Raw genomic sequence first — 12,687 nt, forward strand, 5'->3', positions numbered from 1 at the left:
AATCATCAGCTAAGTGTGAACTCTTGAAATAATTTGTATTTTTTTTCTCCTTGACCTCTTACTATTGCCTATAGCAGTGGTTCTCAAAGTGGGGGTCGGGACCCCCCCAAAGCTCGCGGGACAATGAAGGGGGGGTCGCCTGGGGATTTCCAAAAATATAATTATTTATATTAAACCATAAGAATTACCATATTTTATCAAACTACTGTAGAGAAAAATAGTTGTTTATAGTTAATATATACTATATAGTTACTACAGTAGCTTATAGTTACTAGTTCTATTGGATTGCGACCCCTGGTGTAATTACATAATTTTAAAGACACACCAATGGCGTCAGATGCAGCAGATTGATTTTATAACATCAGGTTAAACGTTCTGGCACATTTACAGCTCTGATTTACATTAAAAAAAGATTAAACTGAGAATAAACTTGGGTCTATTGGTGTGTGCGCGCTATTGCATGCAAGGTTTCTGTATATATAACCACCTCAGAGGATATTGGGGATCGCGAGTCACTAGCATTGTTATTTTGGGGGTCGCAAGCTAATAAGTTTGGGAACCCCTGGCCTATAGATTAATAAAAAAAACATGTGTCAAGTCATGAGAACTGTAACCGAAAACCGTGTTAAAAAACCAAGGTATGAATTGAACCGTAGGCTAACTGTGTTGTTGCATCCCTACTGTGAACATTTCCTTGCTTTGTTAAACATAATTTGGGAAATATTTAAAAAAGAAAACAAAATTCACAGGGGGGCTAATAATTCTAACTTCAACTGTATATGTACCCCTTAAGGTATTAATATGGACCTTTTAGGTACAAATTTGTACCTTTCAAAAAGGTACCACCCCAGTGACAGCTCGCGCACCTTTATTTCTGAGTGTAGAACCACATCAATGCTAGTGATGCGAGCGAACTTCACTATTGTTTTTAGCGATGTGAGAAAATCGAACGACTCTGATTTGATCTGCGGGAATGTTTATATCTCGCCACAGGTATTCTGGAGACAGCAGCTTTGTGGGTTTATTATAAAGGAAATACTTGTTCAGGTGAGACTCTTCATGCCATATCGCCTCTATGGAGTTTTCACGATCGATATTCATCTGCTGACGGCAGGTTTTAGTCAGCTGATAAACGTCCTCCAACATGCCACCGAATGCTGCAGCGGTGTAATAATAATCTCCTTCTCCATCAGGAATGAACGCTGCAGATTCCCGTCTTCGTTCATATGTGAATTTATTCCTCGGAAAGTCATAAAACCAGGGATGAATTATACCCACCAGTCGACCCAAAGTTTCTGCTCCCCAGTGGCCATAGAACTTAGTATCCACGTCAAGGCAGAAAATAAAGTCGGATTCGTTTATTAGTTCGTTTGCTATGAGTTTTTCCAGTATCTCCATCCTGCCCATGCTGATGTCCTGCCATCTGTCCAAACTGGGGACTCTCCTGACGGTCAAGCGATGGTTTTCTGACATCTTCACTTCGGGAACTGCTTCTGGTTTATCTGTGAACAGGTAATAATGCACTCGATATCCAATGAAGTAATGCTGCTCCGCCGACTCCAGAAGATCTTTGAGGAATCGTGTGTATCTAATAGACACAACAAGATGGTTGAAGTTCTTGTGCAAGATTGAAAAACTTCTTTTTGTTTTTGTCAAAATAAGCTCATGGATTTTTGTGTTTTGTGATTCTCCATCTCATGACAGAACCTTATTAATGGTAACCATGGGATAACTAAAGAAACTGCTGTTTAAGGGAATAACTTATTAGCACTGCACATATTAGTCATTCACACTGTTAACCATTAGAAATATAACATTTAAGTACGTATGTATGTATATTAGGATTATTTTAATAAAAGAAAAAAAAAATATATATATACACACACACACACACACACACACACACACACACACACACACACACACACACACACACATTTATTTATTTATTTATTATTATTATTATTATTATTATTATTAAGAGGAAGAAGATTTTATCCACACATTTCTATAGTTTTAATAACTCATTTCTAATAACGGATTTCTTTTGCCTTTGCCAGGGTGACAGTGAATAATATTTAACTATATATATTTTTTTTAAAAAACTAAATAGTTTTCAAGTGACATTTAAAGGCTTAACCAGCTTAATTCGACAAGTTAGGGTAATTAGGCAAATCACTAACAGTGGTTTGTTCTGTGGGCAATCAAAAGAAATGTTGTTTAATGAGGCTAATAATATTGACCTAAATGGGTATAAAACAATTGAAAACTGCCTTTAAAACAAATAAGACTGTCATAATATAGGAAATACTGTGAAAAATTCCATGCTCTGTTAAACATCATTTTGGAAATATTTGAAAAAGAAAGAAAAAAATCCCAGGAGCGCAAATAGTTTTGCCTTCAGCTATATGGGCCAGTATAATATTCTGACGGTATAATAACCTTGGATAAAAATATCAAGGTATTACTGTATTGTGATTACTTCTTTAAAATATATTCATTTTAAATGTCTAGGTAAAAAACTAAATCTTTTCCCCCTTTGAACACAATATATTTTATTTTGAGAAACATTTAAAATATTTTAATACAGTAAACATGTCAGCCTGAATAATTCAAATGAATCATTGACTTCTGCTGTCTTCGTGAAGTTTATTCATAAACTAATTTCGAGAGGAGCACGTGATTATGATTGAACACGGCTGGTTCTGCATTAGCATGCTTGATCCACCAATCAGGCCATTCCTAACCACTATAAAGAGCCAGGGTTTTCTCACTACAGTCATCTTCGATTTGAAGAATACACTGCTCTGCATCAGCTGCTACTGCTACTGCTACTGCTACTGCTACTGCTACTGCTACTGCTACTGCTACTGCTACTGCTACTGCTACTGCTACTGCTACTGCTACTGCTACTGCTACTGCAGCTACATCAACTTCTCCAGCTACAACTTCTCCAGCAACAACATCAACTTCTCCAGCTACATCAACTTCTCCAACAACAACAACTTCTCCAGCTACATCAACTTCTCCAACAACAACAACTTCTCCAGCTACATCAACTTCTCCAACAACAACAACTTCTCCAGCTACATCAACTTCTCCAACAACAACAACTTCTCCAGCTACATCAACTTCTCCAACAACAACTTCTCCAGCTACATCAACTTCTCCAGCTACATCAACTTCTCCAGCTACACCAACTTATCCAACTACAACTTCTCAACCTTCTACTTCAATTGCCTCACACAATGCAATCTCTGTGTCTTCAACCCAATTCTCCAACAAGATCACAGTAAAAACTCGATCACCATCCATGAACTTTGCCTAAACTCTCAATGCCTGCGATTTCAAGCTGAACTCTCTTCTAGGGGTGCACCAGCGGTAACATACATGACACTTTTTAAGGGGAAGCCTCACAAACTACAACTAAGATTAAACATCCATCTTTAAAGGATGATTCTAGCGTGAATAGAATGACTCACCTCTCAATCAAGGTTGTAGACAATCCAATCCTTAAAACATCAGTCCACAACTTATGCATACATTGATAAACATCCATGTTAATCCTCCAAACTAGTCGCTGTGGTGCATTCAATAGAGTAGCGTCTCCAATCATAACACTAGTTCTCTGGCAAACAAAATGGCCGCCAGCCTTTTTCTGCAACTTTGATTGACACTCCTTCGAGCCAATAGCTGAAAGGAGAAGCGTCACCATCCAATGAACTCTCAAAAAATTTGAGATGGTCCCACCCTCTCTCATGACAAGCTCATGAATGATTATCATTACATTTACACAATTACTACTAAATGGTGACATTAATTTTAAGTTCAGGGTTTGATGTTGGCAGATGATAAATTAATAAATACTTAAATTATTAAATAAATAATAAAGAAAATAAATAATTATAAAATGTAAAAAAAAAAAAAAAAAAAAAAAAAAAAAAAAACTGCCACATCTGATAGCAGTTTAACTTCTAAAAAGTTTACTCTGCTACTGAAAAACATTCAATGCATTAGGCATAGAAGTCCAATCGTAATATGCCCCAGTGACTCATGTCCATACACTTATAAGCCATAAGCTTATAATGGCAAGTTGGTTAGATGTGAAAACAGCAAAGAAACAAACTTCCCGCTTTGACTTCCACGAATGAGAGGAGGATATTTCTGACATGTCTGATGTTTCATCAATTGACTCTGCGTTAGATACAAACCAAGGGGTTTAAACTCCACTATAATTCCACCTACCCTGTCTTCAAGAGGTACATCAGGATCACTAGTCGAGCAGATTTCCCATTTAATATGCCATCCTTAGGAGGGACAAATGCCTACCTCTACTATCTTTGCTCGTTGCGACAATGAGGCTTCGTACCATGCATTAACAAAGGCACTTCCACACTTAGTTGCCCATGCTCTTATTAAGACGCCCCGCATGGTTATCAGCTAAATAATTCATTGTGTTTGCCATACATGTACCATGTTGTAATGTCATTTCTGATTCTCTCTTGTTTTTCTCATTTCAGAGATCATGTCAGCTGGTTGCAGAAGCTGACCCTCATCCAACCTATTACACTCCACATCCATTTCTAAATACATTTACACTCTTTGCAAATGACACTTTTCCACTCACATAGCCCACACCCTCGATGCCATATTCACACTAGCCTTTATAATTTAAGTCTTCTGAACTAAGTATGACATTTCAATCCAACGATACACCTAACCATATCTGATCTATCTTCGCAGGATGAAGGGATGCAGGATGATATCCGTTCCCCCACACACCTGTTCTAAACAGGCCCGGATTGGCTAATCGGGAGGACCGGGAGAATTCCCGGTGGGCCGGTCTGTTTTTTTTTTGGCCGCGAGGGCCGGTGTCCCTAGCTCCAGAATCTGTTGCTCTCAGCAGTGACACTTTTTTAATTCATTTACTTGACCACAGCTTTTTATTCATTATTTTACCACAACTTTTCTCTTTTGTTGTGGTCGAGTGGTTGGCACGTTAGGTTAAGACGCTGCGGACCTGGGTTCGATCCTTGCTAGAGTAATTTAGTGTTTTCATTTTTTGATAAGACATATAATACTGTTAGGGTTGTAGAACATTTGAAGTTCTAAAGCAGCTGTTTTCTCAAAAAAAAAAAAAAAAAAAAAAAAAAAAAAAAAGACATGATAGTGCCATTAGAAACTGATTTGGAAATATTTATTTACTTATTTTAATATAGTCAGTCGTGAACTGAGGTGGGCCGGTCTGAGGCTTGAAACTCCAGAGCTGAAAAGGTGTCCCACTCCGGCCCTGGTTCTAAACCTCTTAGCATTTTTACACCACAGAAGAGCAATACCACCTCGGGGAAGCCCAGCCGATCCTCTCCAGCCAACTTCCACCATCATGCATTATTGGGTATGAAGTATGACTCTGTCATTTCCTTCCTATTTCCCTTCCTATTTAACATAGGAGCTCCTTCACTACCCTTCCCTGTTTTTCTAGCTTTAACTTTTTCTCTCCAAATTTAAACTATCCTATACTTCTATTCACTTTCATTCACCACAGCTCCGACCAATTCAGGGGTTGTCTTGAGTTTCAGTTGCTGCAACAGGAACGTTCTAAATGAGCTTGCATACGCTTACAAATTTTCTAAATACCACTATCGTTGCACTCCCCGCACTAATACAGCAGTAAATGCTTCTGCGGGAGCACAAGTTGCCTCCATACTGGCCCACTACACCACTGCAGCCGCAGAAATGCTCCGCAGAGTTGCACACCCAAAGCACCACTGCTACCGCAGTGACCCTCTAGCATATGCCTTATTCACCTTCATCTTTACATATCACTAAAGGCAGTATTTAACGTCCCTGCGGGAGCACTCAAAACTTACTAATATCGACTGTTTAGGTGCTCCACTTAACTATACACCCCATTAACATCACTGCAACTGCAGTGACGCTCTAGCTGAGCCCCTTTTTCACTTTCATCTCTAAATATCACTGCTAATAGTACTTAGTATTTTCTGTGTGAGACTCTAATACTGAGTACCACTGCACCTCTGCTCTTGCAGAGACGCTTTGCCGAGCCTTATTCTCCCTCTGCACCACTGCTGCAACAGTTAAGCTTTGCCTGAGCTGCAACTGCAGAGACGGCTGTTTAGCCTTAATTCTCTGCACCACTGATTTTATTGCACTTCTGTAACTGCAGAGAAGCTCTGCTGAGATTATTTTTTACCCTGCACCAATGCTGCAGCAGTGACGCCCTGCCTGAACAGTCTTCCAACAACAGATATAAACTCTGTCATTGGTCCTCTAACACCTCTAAATCCTCAATTTGCCCCAGCCAATATTTCCTCAGAGAAGCCCAGCTGATTCTCGGTTGCAGACTTCAACCTAGTTTCCAAGCAGCACGACTCTGTCTGTTCTTCCTACTTTCTGTCTTAGTTGCATAGGACTCATTTTTACTAAACTTTCCTTTTTATTTTATTAAACTTCCCTTCTCTTTCTCTTCATAATTTTTTAATTTCACTTGCACTCATTCTCCGCAGCTCGGACTCCCACAGGGGTAGCCCCAAGCTCCCACTGCCACAGCAGTGAAGCTCTTTAAAAGCTCACATGTACACTTTTCAAAAAATTTTACCATTATCACACTCCGCCGCAATAATACAGCCGTAAAGGCGTAGCGGGAACTCGTATTGCTTCCATACTGACTACAATTACACCTCTACAGCAGCTCCACTTAATTACATTGCATTGTAGCATCAATTTATTCTCCATCACCACACTCCCCGCAACAATACAGCCATAAAGGCTTAGCGGGAACTCGTATTGCTTACATACTGACCACCATCACACCTTTACAGCAGCTCCACTTAATTACATTGCATTGTAGTATCAATTTATTTTCCATCACCACACTCCCCGCTATAATACAGCTGTAAAGGCTTAGCGGGAACATGTATTGCTTTCACACATATAATGCACCAGACTCTGAATACCTATGCACCCCTGCAGCCACAGAGTCGCTCTACTGTGTCTGATTCCTATCTGCTACACAGCTGTTAATCAGCTCTCCAAAGCGCACTTCCCTTTAGAAACTGACTTTCACCGCACCTCTGCAGCCGCAGAGACGCTCAGCCGAGCATCACTCCCCTCTACATCACTGCCGCAGCAGTGACGCTTAGCGAGCGCATATACACTTCCACTTAGCAATCCACTACTGATACACTCTCCAGCACTGCCAAAGCAGTTAAACGTCTCTGCGAAGGCGTATTTACCTTCCAGATACTGACTTCCATTGCACCTCTGCAGCAGCAGAGACGCTCAGCCGAGCATCATTTACATCCCCTGCACCACTGCTGCAGCAGTGACGCTCTGCTGGAGCTCATGCACACTTCCATTACACTTATACCACTTCTGTCACTCCCAGCACTGCTAAAGCAGTTAAAACGCTGCTGCAGAAGCGTATTCTTCCCCTTAGGACTGACTACCACCGCACCTCTGCAGTCGCAGAGACGCTCAGCCGAGCATCACTCCCCTCCACATCACTGCCGCAGCAGTGACGCTCAGCGAGCGCATATACACTTTCATTTAGCAACCCAATACTGATACACTCTCCAGCACTGCTAAAGCAGTTAAACGTCCCTGCGGAGGCGTATTTCCCTTACAAATACTGACTTCCATTGCACCTCTGCAGCAGCAGAGACGCTCAGCCGAGCATCATTTACATCCCCTGCACCACTGCTGCAGCAGTGACGCTCTGCTGGAGCTCATGCACACTTCCATTACACTTATACCACTTCTGTCACTCCCAGCACTGCTAAAGCAGTTAAAACGCTGCTGCAGAAGCGTATTCTTCCCCTTAGTACTGACTACCATCGCACCTCTGCAGTCGCAGAGACGCTCAGCCGAGCTTCATCCCCCCTGCACCACTGCTGCAGCAGTGTCGCTCCACCGGAGCTCACGCACACTACCATTTATCCATACCACTACTGACACACTCCCCATTGGACTGCCAAAGCGGTTAATCAGTTAACCGCTTCTCATCTGCAGCTACAGCTCCGCAGAACCTTACAGCTTTATTTTCCATCACTACTATACTAAACCTTTACGAAACTCACCACATATGTTTTAAACCTTTACACTTACCCCACTCACTCTCCCGCTGGTCCTTACAATTAACAGAACCCGGGAGCACACATAGTCATACATAAGCACTTTCAGTTAATTTTTACACCCACACCAGTCTCTGTTGCTCCTCCAAGCTATTTCTGTATCACTTTTCAGCAGCCGGATATGGCATTAATCTCCTGTGCCTTTTGGGGGGTTCTTCAAATACGCGGCTGCTGTCCCGAGCGGAGCATTTTGGGGAGTTGTCGAGATCTACCTGAGCTCGAGGCTCCCCTCTCTTCCTCCAAACGGGAGGGAGCCCAGGGCTCAAGAACCTTCGAGCTCAGGGCTCTCTCCCGGGACAGCATGCCAAACTTGCTTATAATCAATCATCAGCTAAGTGTGAACTCTTGAAGTGAAGTTTATTCATAAACTAATTTCGAGAGGAGCACGTGATTATGATTGAACACGGCTGGTTCTGCATTAGCATGCTTGATCCACCAATCAGGCCATTCCTAACCACTATAAAGAGCCAGGGTTTTCTCACTACAGTCATCTTCGATTTGAAGAATCCCCCCTTCCACCCCTACCTTTTCACCTTTCCCTCCATAGGGCAGCACGGTGGCTCAGTGACTAGCACTGTCGCCTCACAGCAAGAACGTCACCGGTTCTAGTTCCTTAACAGGCCGGTGGTCGTTTCTGTGTGTAGTTTGCATGTTCTTCCCGTGCTTGCGTGGGTTTTCCCCGGGTTCTCCGGTTTCCTCCCACATTCCAAAAACATGTACAACAAGTTAATCGTTAAATCTAAATTTCAATACAGGTAATCTAATAATGCAGCATATCTTTTAATAGCCTTCAATCTTAATCTTTAGCTATTATAAAAAGGGGAGTTGTCGAGATCTACCTGAGCTCGAGGCTCCCCTCTCTTCCTCCAAACGGGAGGGAGCCCAGGGCTCAAGAACCTTCGAGCTCAGGGCTCTCTCCCGGGACAGCATGCCAAACTTGCTTATAATCAATCATCAGCTAAGTGTGAACTCTTGAAATTAGTTTCAAAAACACTGATTACTTTACAATTTAAAAAAACTTTTGATATATTTTTTAAACTTTTTTAAACTTTTTATTTACTTTTACTCGAGTAACTTTTTAAGATTGTTACTTTTACTTGAGTAAAAATTTCTGCAAGTACTTGCACTTTTAAAAGCATAGATTTTGGGAACTCTACGCACCTCTGATAATGATATGATATTCCTAATATGCATACCTAATAAAATATACATATATATTGTATTTAACAGAAAAGCAAAACTCACTTTCCCAAAGCGAAGACAGTGGTGGCTATAGTGAAGTTATATTGTTTGTAGATTAAATCAATCAGCGCTGGGTCAAAAGTCCCCTCCCAAATGATTGGAGCAAGCCATGGTGACAGAGAAACAACATCTGTCCGACTGTATCACAGACGCACGCACGCACGCACGCACACGCACGCACACGCACGCACACACACACACAAACACAAACACAAAAACAAACACATCACTTACTAGTAGGGCCACACGGATTTTGCGGACATTTTTTGCTATTTCTGCTGAGAATTTTGGTAAAAGTCTACGGATTTCTGCTAAATTATTTTGGGAGTATCATAACTAAAACCTTAATATATGAAATAAAAAATTATATATTTTTAATTTTTATTTATTGTTAAAATGCAAATGCAATTAGGTTCACTTTATTTGGTAAATAAACAAGTTTGTCATATAATATATATAGTAAAAGACATAAAACATTACTGTACAAACTGCATTGTACATAAATCAGATGAACATTTTCACATTAGTCACTAATATTACTGCAATTTACTTAAAAACTGAATGAATATAGAATTACACACATTTAATCAAATAAATAAACAGAATTAATGATGGGCAAAATATCTGCGGAAATCTGCACACACAGATTTCGGGTGGGCCTACTTATTAGTCCACATTAACAGGTGTAAATGGGCAAAGTATACAGATATGTATCCGTGTACAGAATGTATACAGTATGTATACAGAAAAAAGCATAAAAACACTCTTTACCCTTTTAGCACACTGGGCTGATTGTAATGAAACCTATAACAGAAATAAGCAGAAAAAACACACATTTCATAGGTTATAATTTTGCATACATTCTATATAGCATACAACTAAGCCCAGGATATAAAACGACTTGTAACTTCCACAGGTAATCTAATCTGAATCATAAAAACAACCATATCATTCATTGTTTTTTAATTCAATACCGAGATGATGATATACACAGTGTAAAAATATCTGTTTATGTTATAAAATATAACAGTTTCTGTGTTTTGTTATTTTTTGCAGTTGTGAATTGCATTATGGGATGTTGATCTCTGCTCTGTCCACTCTTAGGGCTCTATTTTGACGGTCCATGCGCAAAGCGCAAAGCGCAAACGCTTTCAGGGCATGTCAGAATCAACTTTTGCTAATATAAGGACGGAAAAATCCGCTTTGCGCCGTGGCGCATGGTCTAAAAGGGTTGAGCTTATTCTCTTAATGAGTTATAGGTGTGTTTTGAGAATAAACCAATCAGAGTCTCATCTCCCATTCCCTTTAAGACCCAGCTGCATTGCGCCAAGAGCGCATTTGCTATTTACATGACGTAAAGTAAGTGTAAGTGGAAAAACTGAGCATTTCACTAGCAAGAAAACAGTTAAACAGAATATCTGCAGCGCGAGAATGAGAAATAAATTATCTACTTTCACTTTCGCTCTCGTGGATAGGGAAACCCTGTACGCACAGACATCAATTAGCCTATAAATAATTAATCTCATTTGTTACGCGCAAATATTCGTTTCAAAACGTCAATTCTAATTTCAATTCTAATTTCCAGCAAACGAATAAATGAACAATAATAACAAAATGTGCTCTAAAACCTGAGTTATATCCTAAAACACATGCTGTTCCCCATGCAAGGCCAGCGCGTCCATAGAGGCGACCTAGGTGGCCGCCTAGGGCGGCAGTAAAGAGAGGGCGGCGTCCGCGACACCTCCCTTGCCACCCGCGTCCTCAGATATGTCCGCGACACCTCCCTCACCACCCGCTTCCTCAGATATATTCGCGCATAGGCGACAGAATAGAGAGGGCGGCGTTAGCGACACCTCCATCAGCACCCGCGTGTCCTCAGTTAAATCCGCGCATAGGGCGGCAGAATAAAGGTCAGTGACACCCGCGCGTCCTCAGTTATATTTGCATATAGGGCGGCAGAATAAACAGCGCTGTGTCCGCGACACCTCCCCTCCCTCAGCACCCGGACATCCTCAGTTATATCCGCGCATAGTGCGCCGGAAAAGAAGTCCGCGACACCTCACTTCATTTTCATAACCGGTCACTTTCATTTTCACATTGGGGTTGAGGGCGGCGTGATCATCCTCTGCCTAGAGCGGCAGTTCAGCTTGCTCCGGCCCTGTCCCCATATGGTCTAAAACCTGACAGGTGGACAAATATAAACTTGTTTTTAATAAAACAAATATAAATATGCATATAATAAATAATACTGCTAATAATGATAACATTATACAAAAGCAAATTGAATGAACTGAAAAAGCCTCCCGAGATGAAGAACACATGAAACTAATTATGGTTTTTCATATTTATATAGGTGTAACGCCGGGGAGTGACACCAACAACAGAAGGTAGGATCCAATATGCAGGTTTTATTCACAGTCAGGCAAGCAGTGGTCAATACGGGAGCAAACAGATATATGTAGACAATCCAGAATCGTAGTCAGTAAACAGGCAATAGGTCGTAAGGCAGGCGGCTAAACAGGATGACAAGGATAAACAGGGCTAGGATCAAAACACGGGAAAACAAGACCAGGATAACGCGTTGTAATGTCACCTTACAGATAAACAAGACTCGGCAAACTGAAGGGGTGAATGTGTGGCTTAAATACTGTGTGTAATCAGTCTCTGAAAGTCCTCAGGTGTGAATGTAAATCAAGCTAAATGAGAAAGCAGGTGTGTGGGCGAAGAGCATGTATGAAGTTGTAGTCCAGGAAAAGTGTAGTTCTAAGTGTGTGTGTTTGCCAGCGACATCTGGTGGTTGTTCGCTGGTAAACATGACAATAGGCTAGAAAATAATATGTTTTGCAATATTTTAATCCTTTATATTTATATCCTATATATATCCTTATAATATCCTATTTTTTCCCTAATATTTTAATTCTTCTTCATTTGTAAAGATATTTGTGTATCGCTGTACGTCTTGTGTGCATTTAGCAGTGTGTAAGCGAGACGCACAACTAATGCGCTCTGCGCTGGACTACAGACCAGCTTTGTTGTGGTCTAAAGAACAGACTATTATAGTTTCTCAAAATAGCAACACTTCAAAACACACCTGCTTTTTTAGATCAGAACGCCTATAGGCGCACATATGAGCGCAAATGCATTTGCTATTTAAACAGCGTGGCGCAAAACGTCAAAACGAGTCTTGCGCCAAGCTGACACTAGCAAACAACTATTGCGTCACACCTTGCGCCACACTGCGCTGGGTGTATGAAAGGGCCCTTACAGTTTTTTACAATTGCTAACACACTAA

At 40.9% G+C, this 12,687-nt stretch overlaps 1 protein-coding gene across 1 annotated transcript; it reads right to left on the reverse strand.

The window, feature by feature from the left end:
• Positions 1 to 888: 888 nt before the first annotated feature.
• On the reverse strand, positions 889 to 9,658 carry LOC100330771 (globoside alpha-1,3-N-acetylgalactosaminyltransferase 1-like). The gene is made up of 3 exons (XM_073921779.1): positions 9,630 to 9,658; positions 9,399 to 9,533; positions 889 to 1,588 (listed from the first exon to the last, which is right to left on the reverse strand). The coding sequence occupies exons 1-3, from the start codon at positions 9,656 to 9,658 to the stop codon at positions 898 to 900; spliced, it is 855 nt and encodes a 284-aa protein (XP_073777880.1). The 3' UTR covers positions 889 to 897.
• Between the last annotated feature and the right edge of the window lie 3,029 nt (positions 9,659 to 12,687).

The sequence above is a fragment of the Danio rerio genome, chromosome 2 (assembly GCF_049306965.1).
Source record: "Danio rerio strain Tuebingen ecotype United States chromosome 2, GRCz12tu, whole genome shotgun sequence".
NCBI lineage: Eukaryota > Metazoa > Chordata > Actinopteri > Cypriniformes > Danionidae > Danio > Danio rerio.

What these genes read in the sequence shown, in the direction of transcription:
- LOC100330771 (XM_073921779.1), bottom strand. Translation starts at nt 9,658, where the DNA reads ATGTCCGCAAAATCCGTGTGGCCCTACTA. An exon ending in AAATCCGTGTGGCCCTACTA is followed by an intron (nt 9,534 to 9,629) that starts GTAAGTGATGTG and finishes TCTGTGATACAG; the next exon opens with TCGGACAGATGTTGTTTCTC. An exon ending in ACTGTCTTCGCTTTGGGAAA is followed by an intron (nt 1,589 to 9,398) that starts GTGAGTTTTGCT and finishes TGTGTCTATTAG; the next exon opens with ATACACACGATTCCTCAAAG.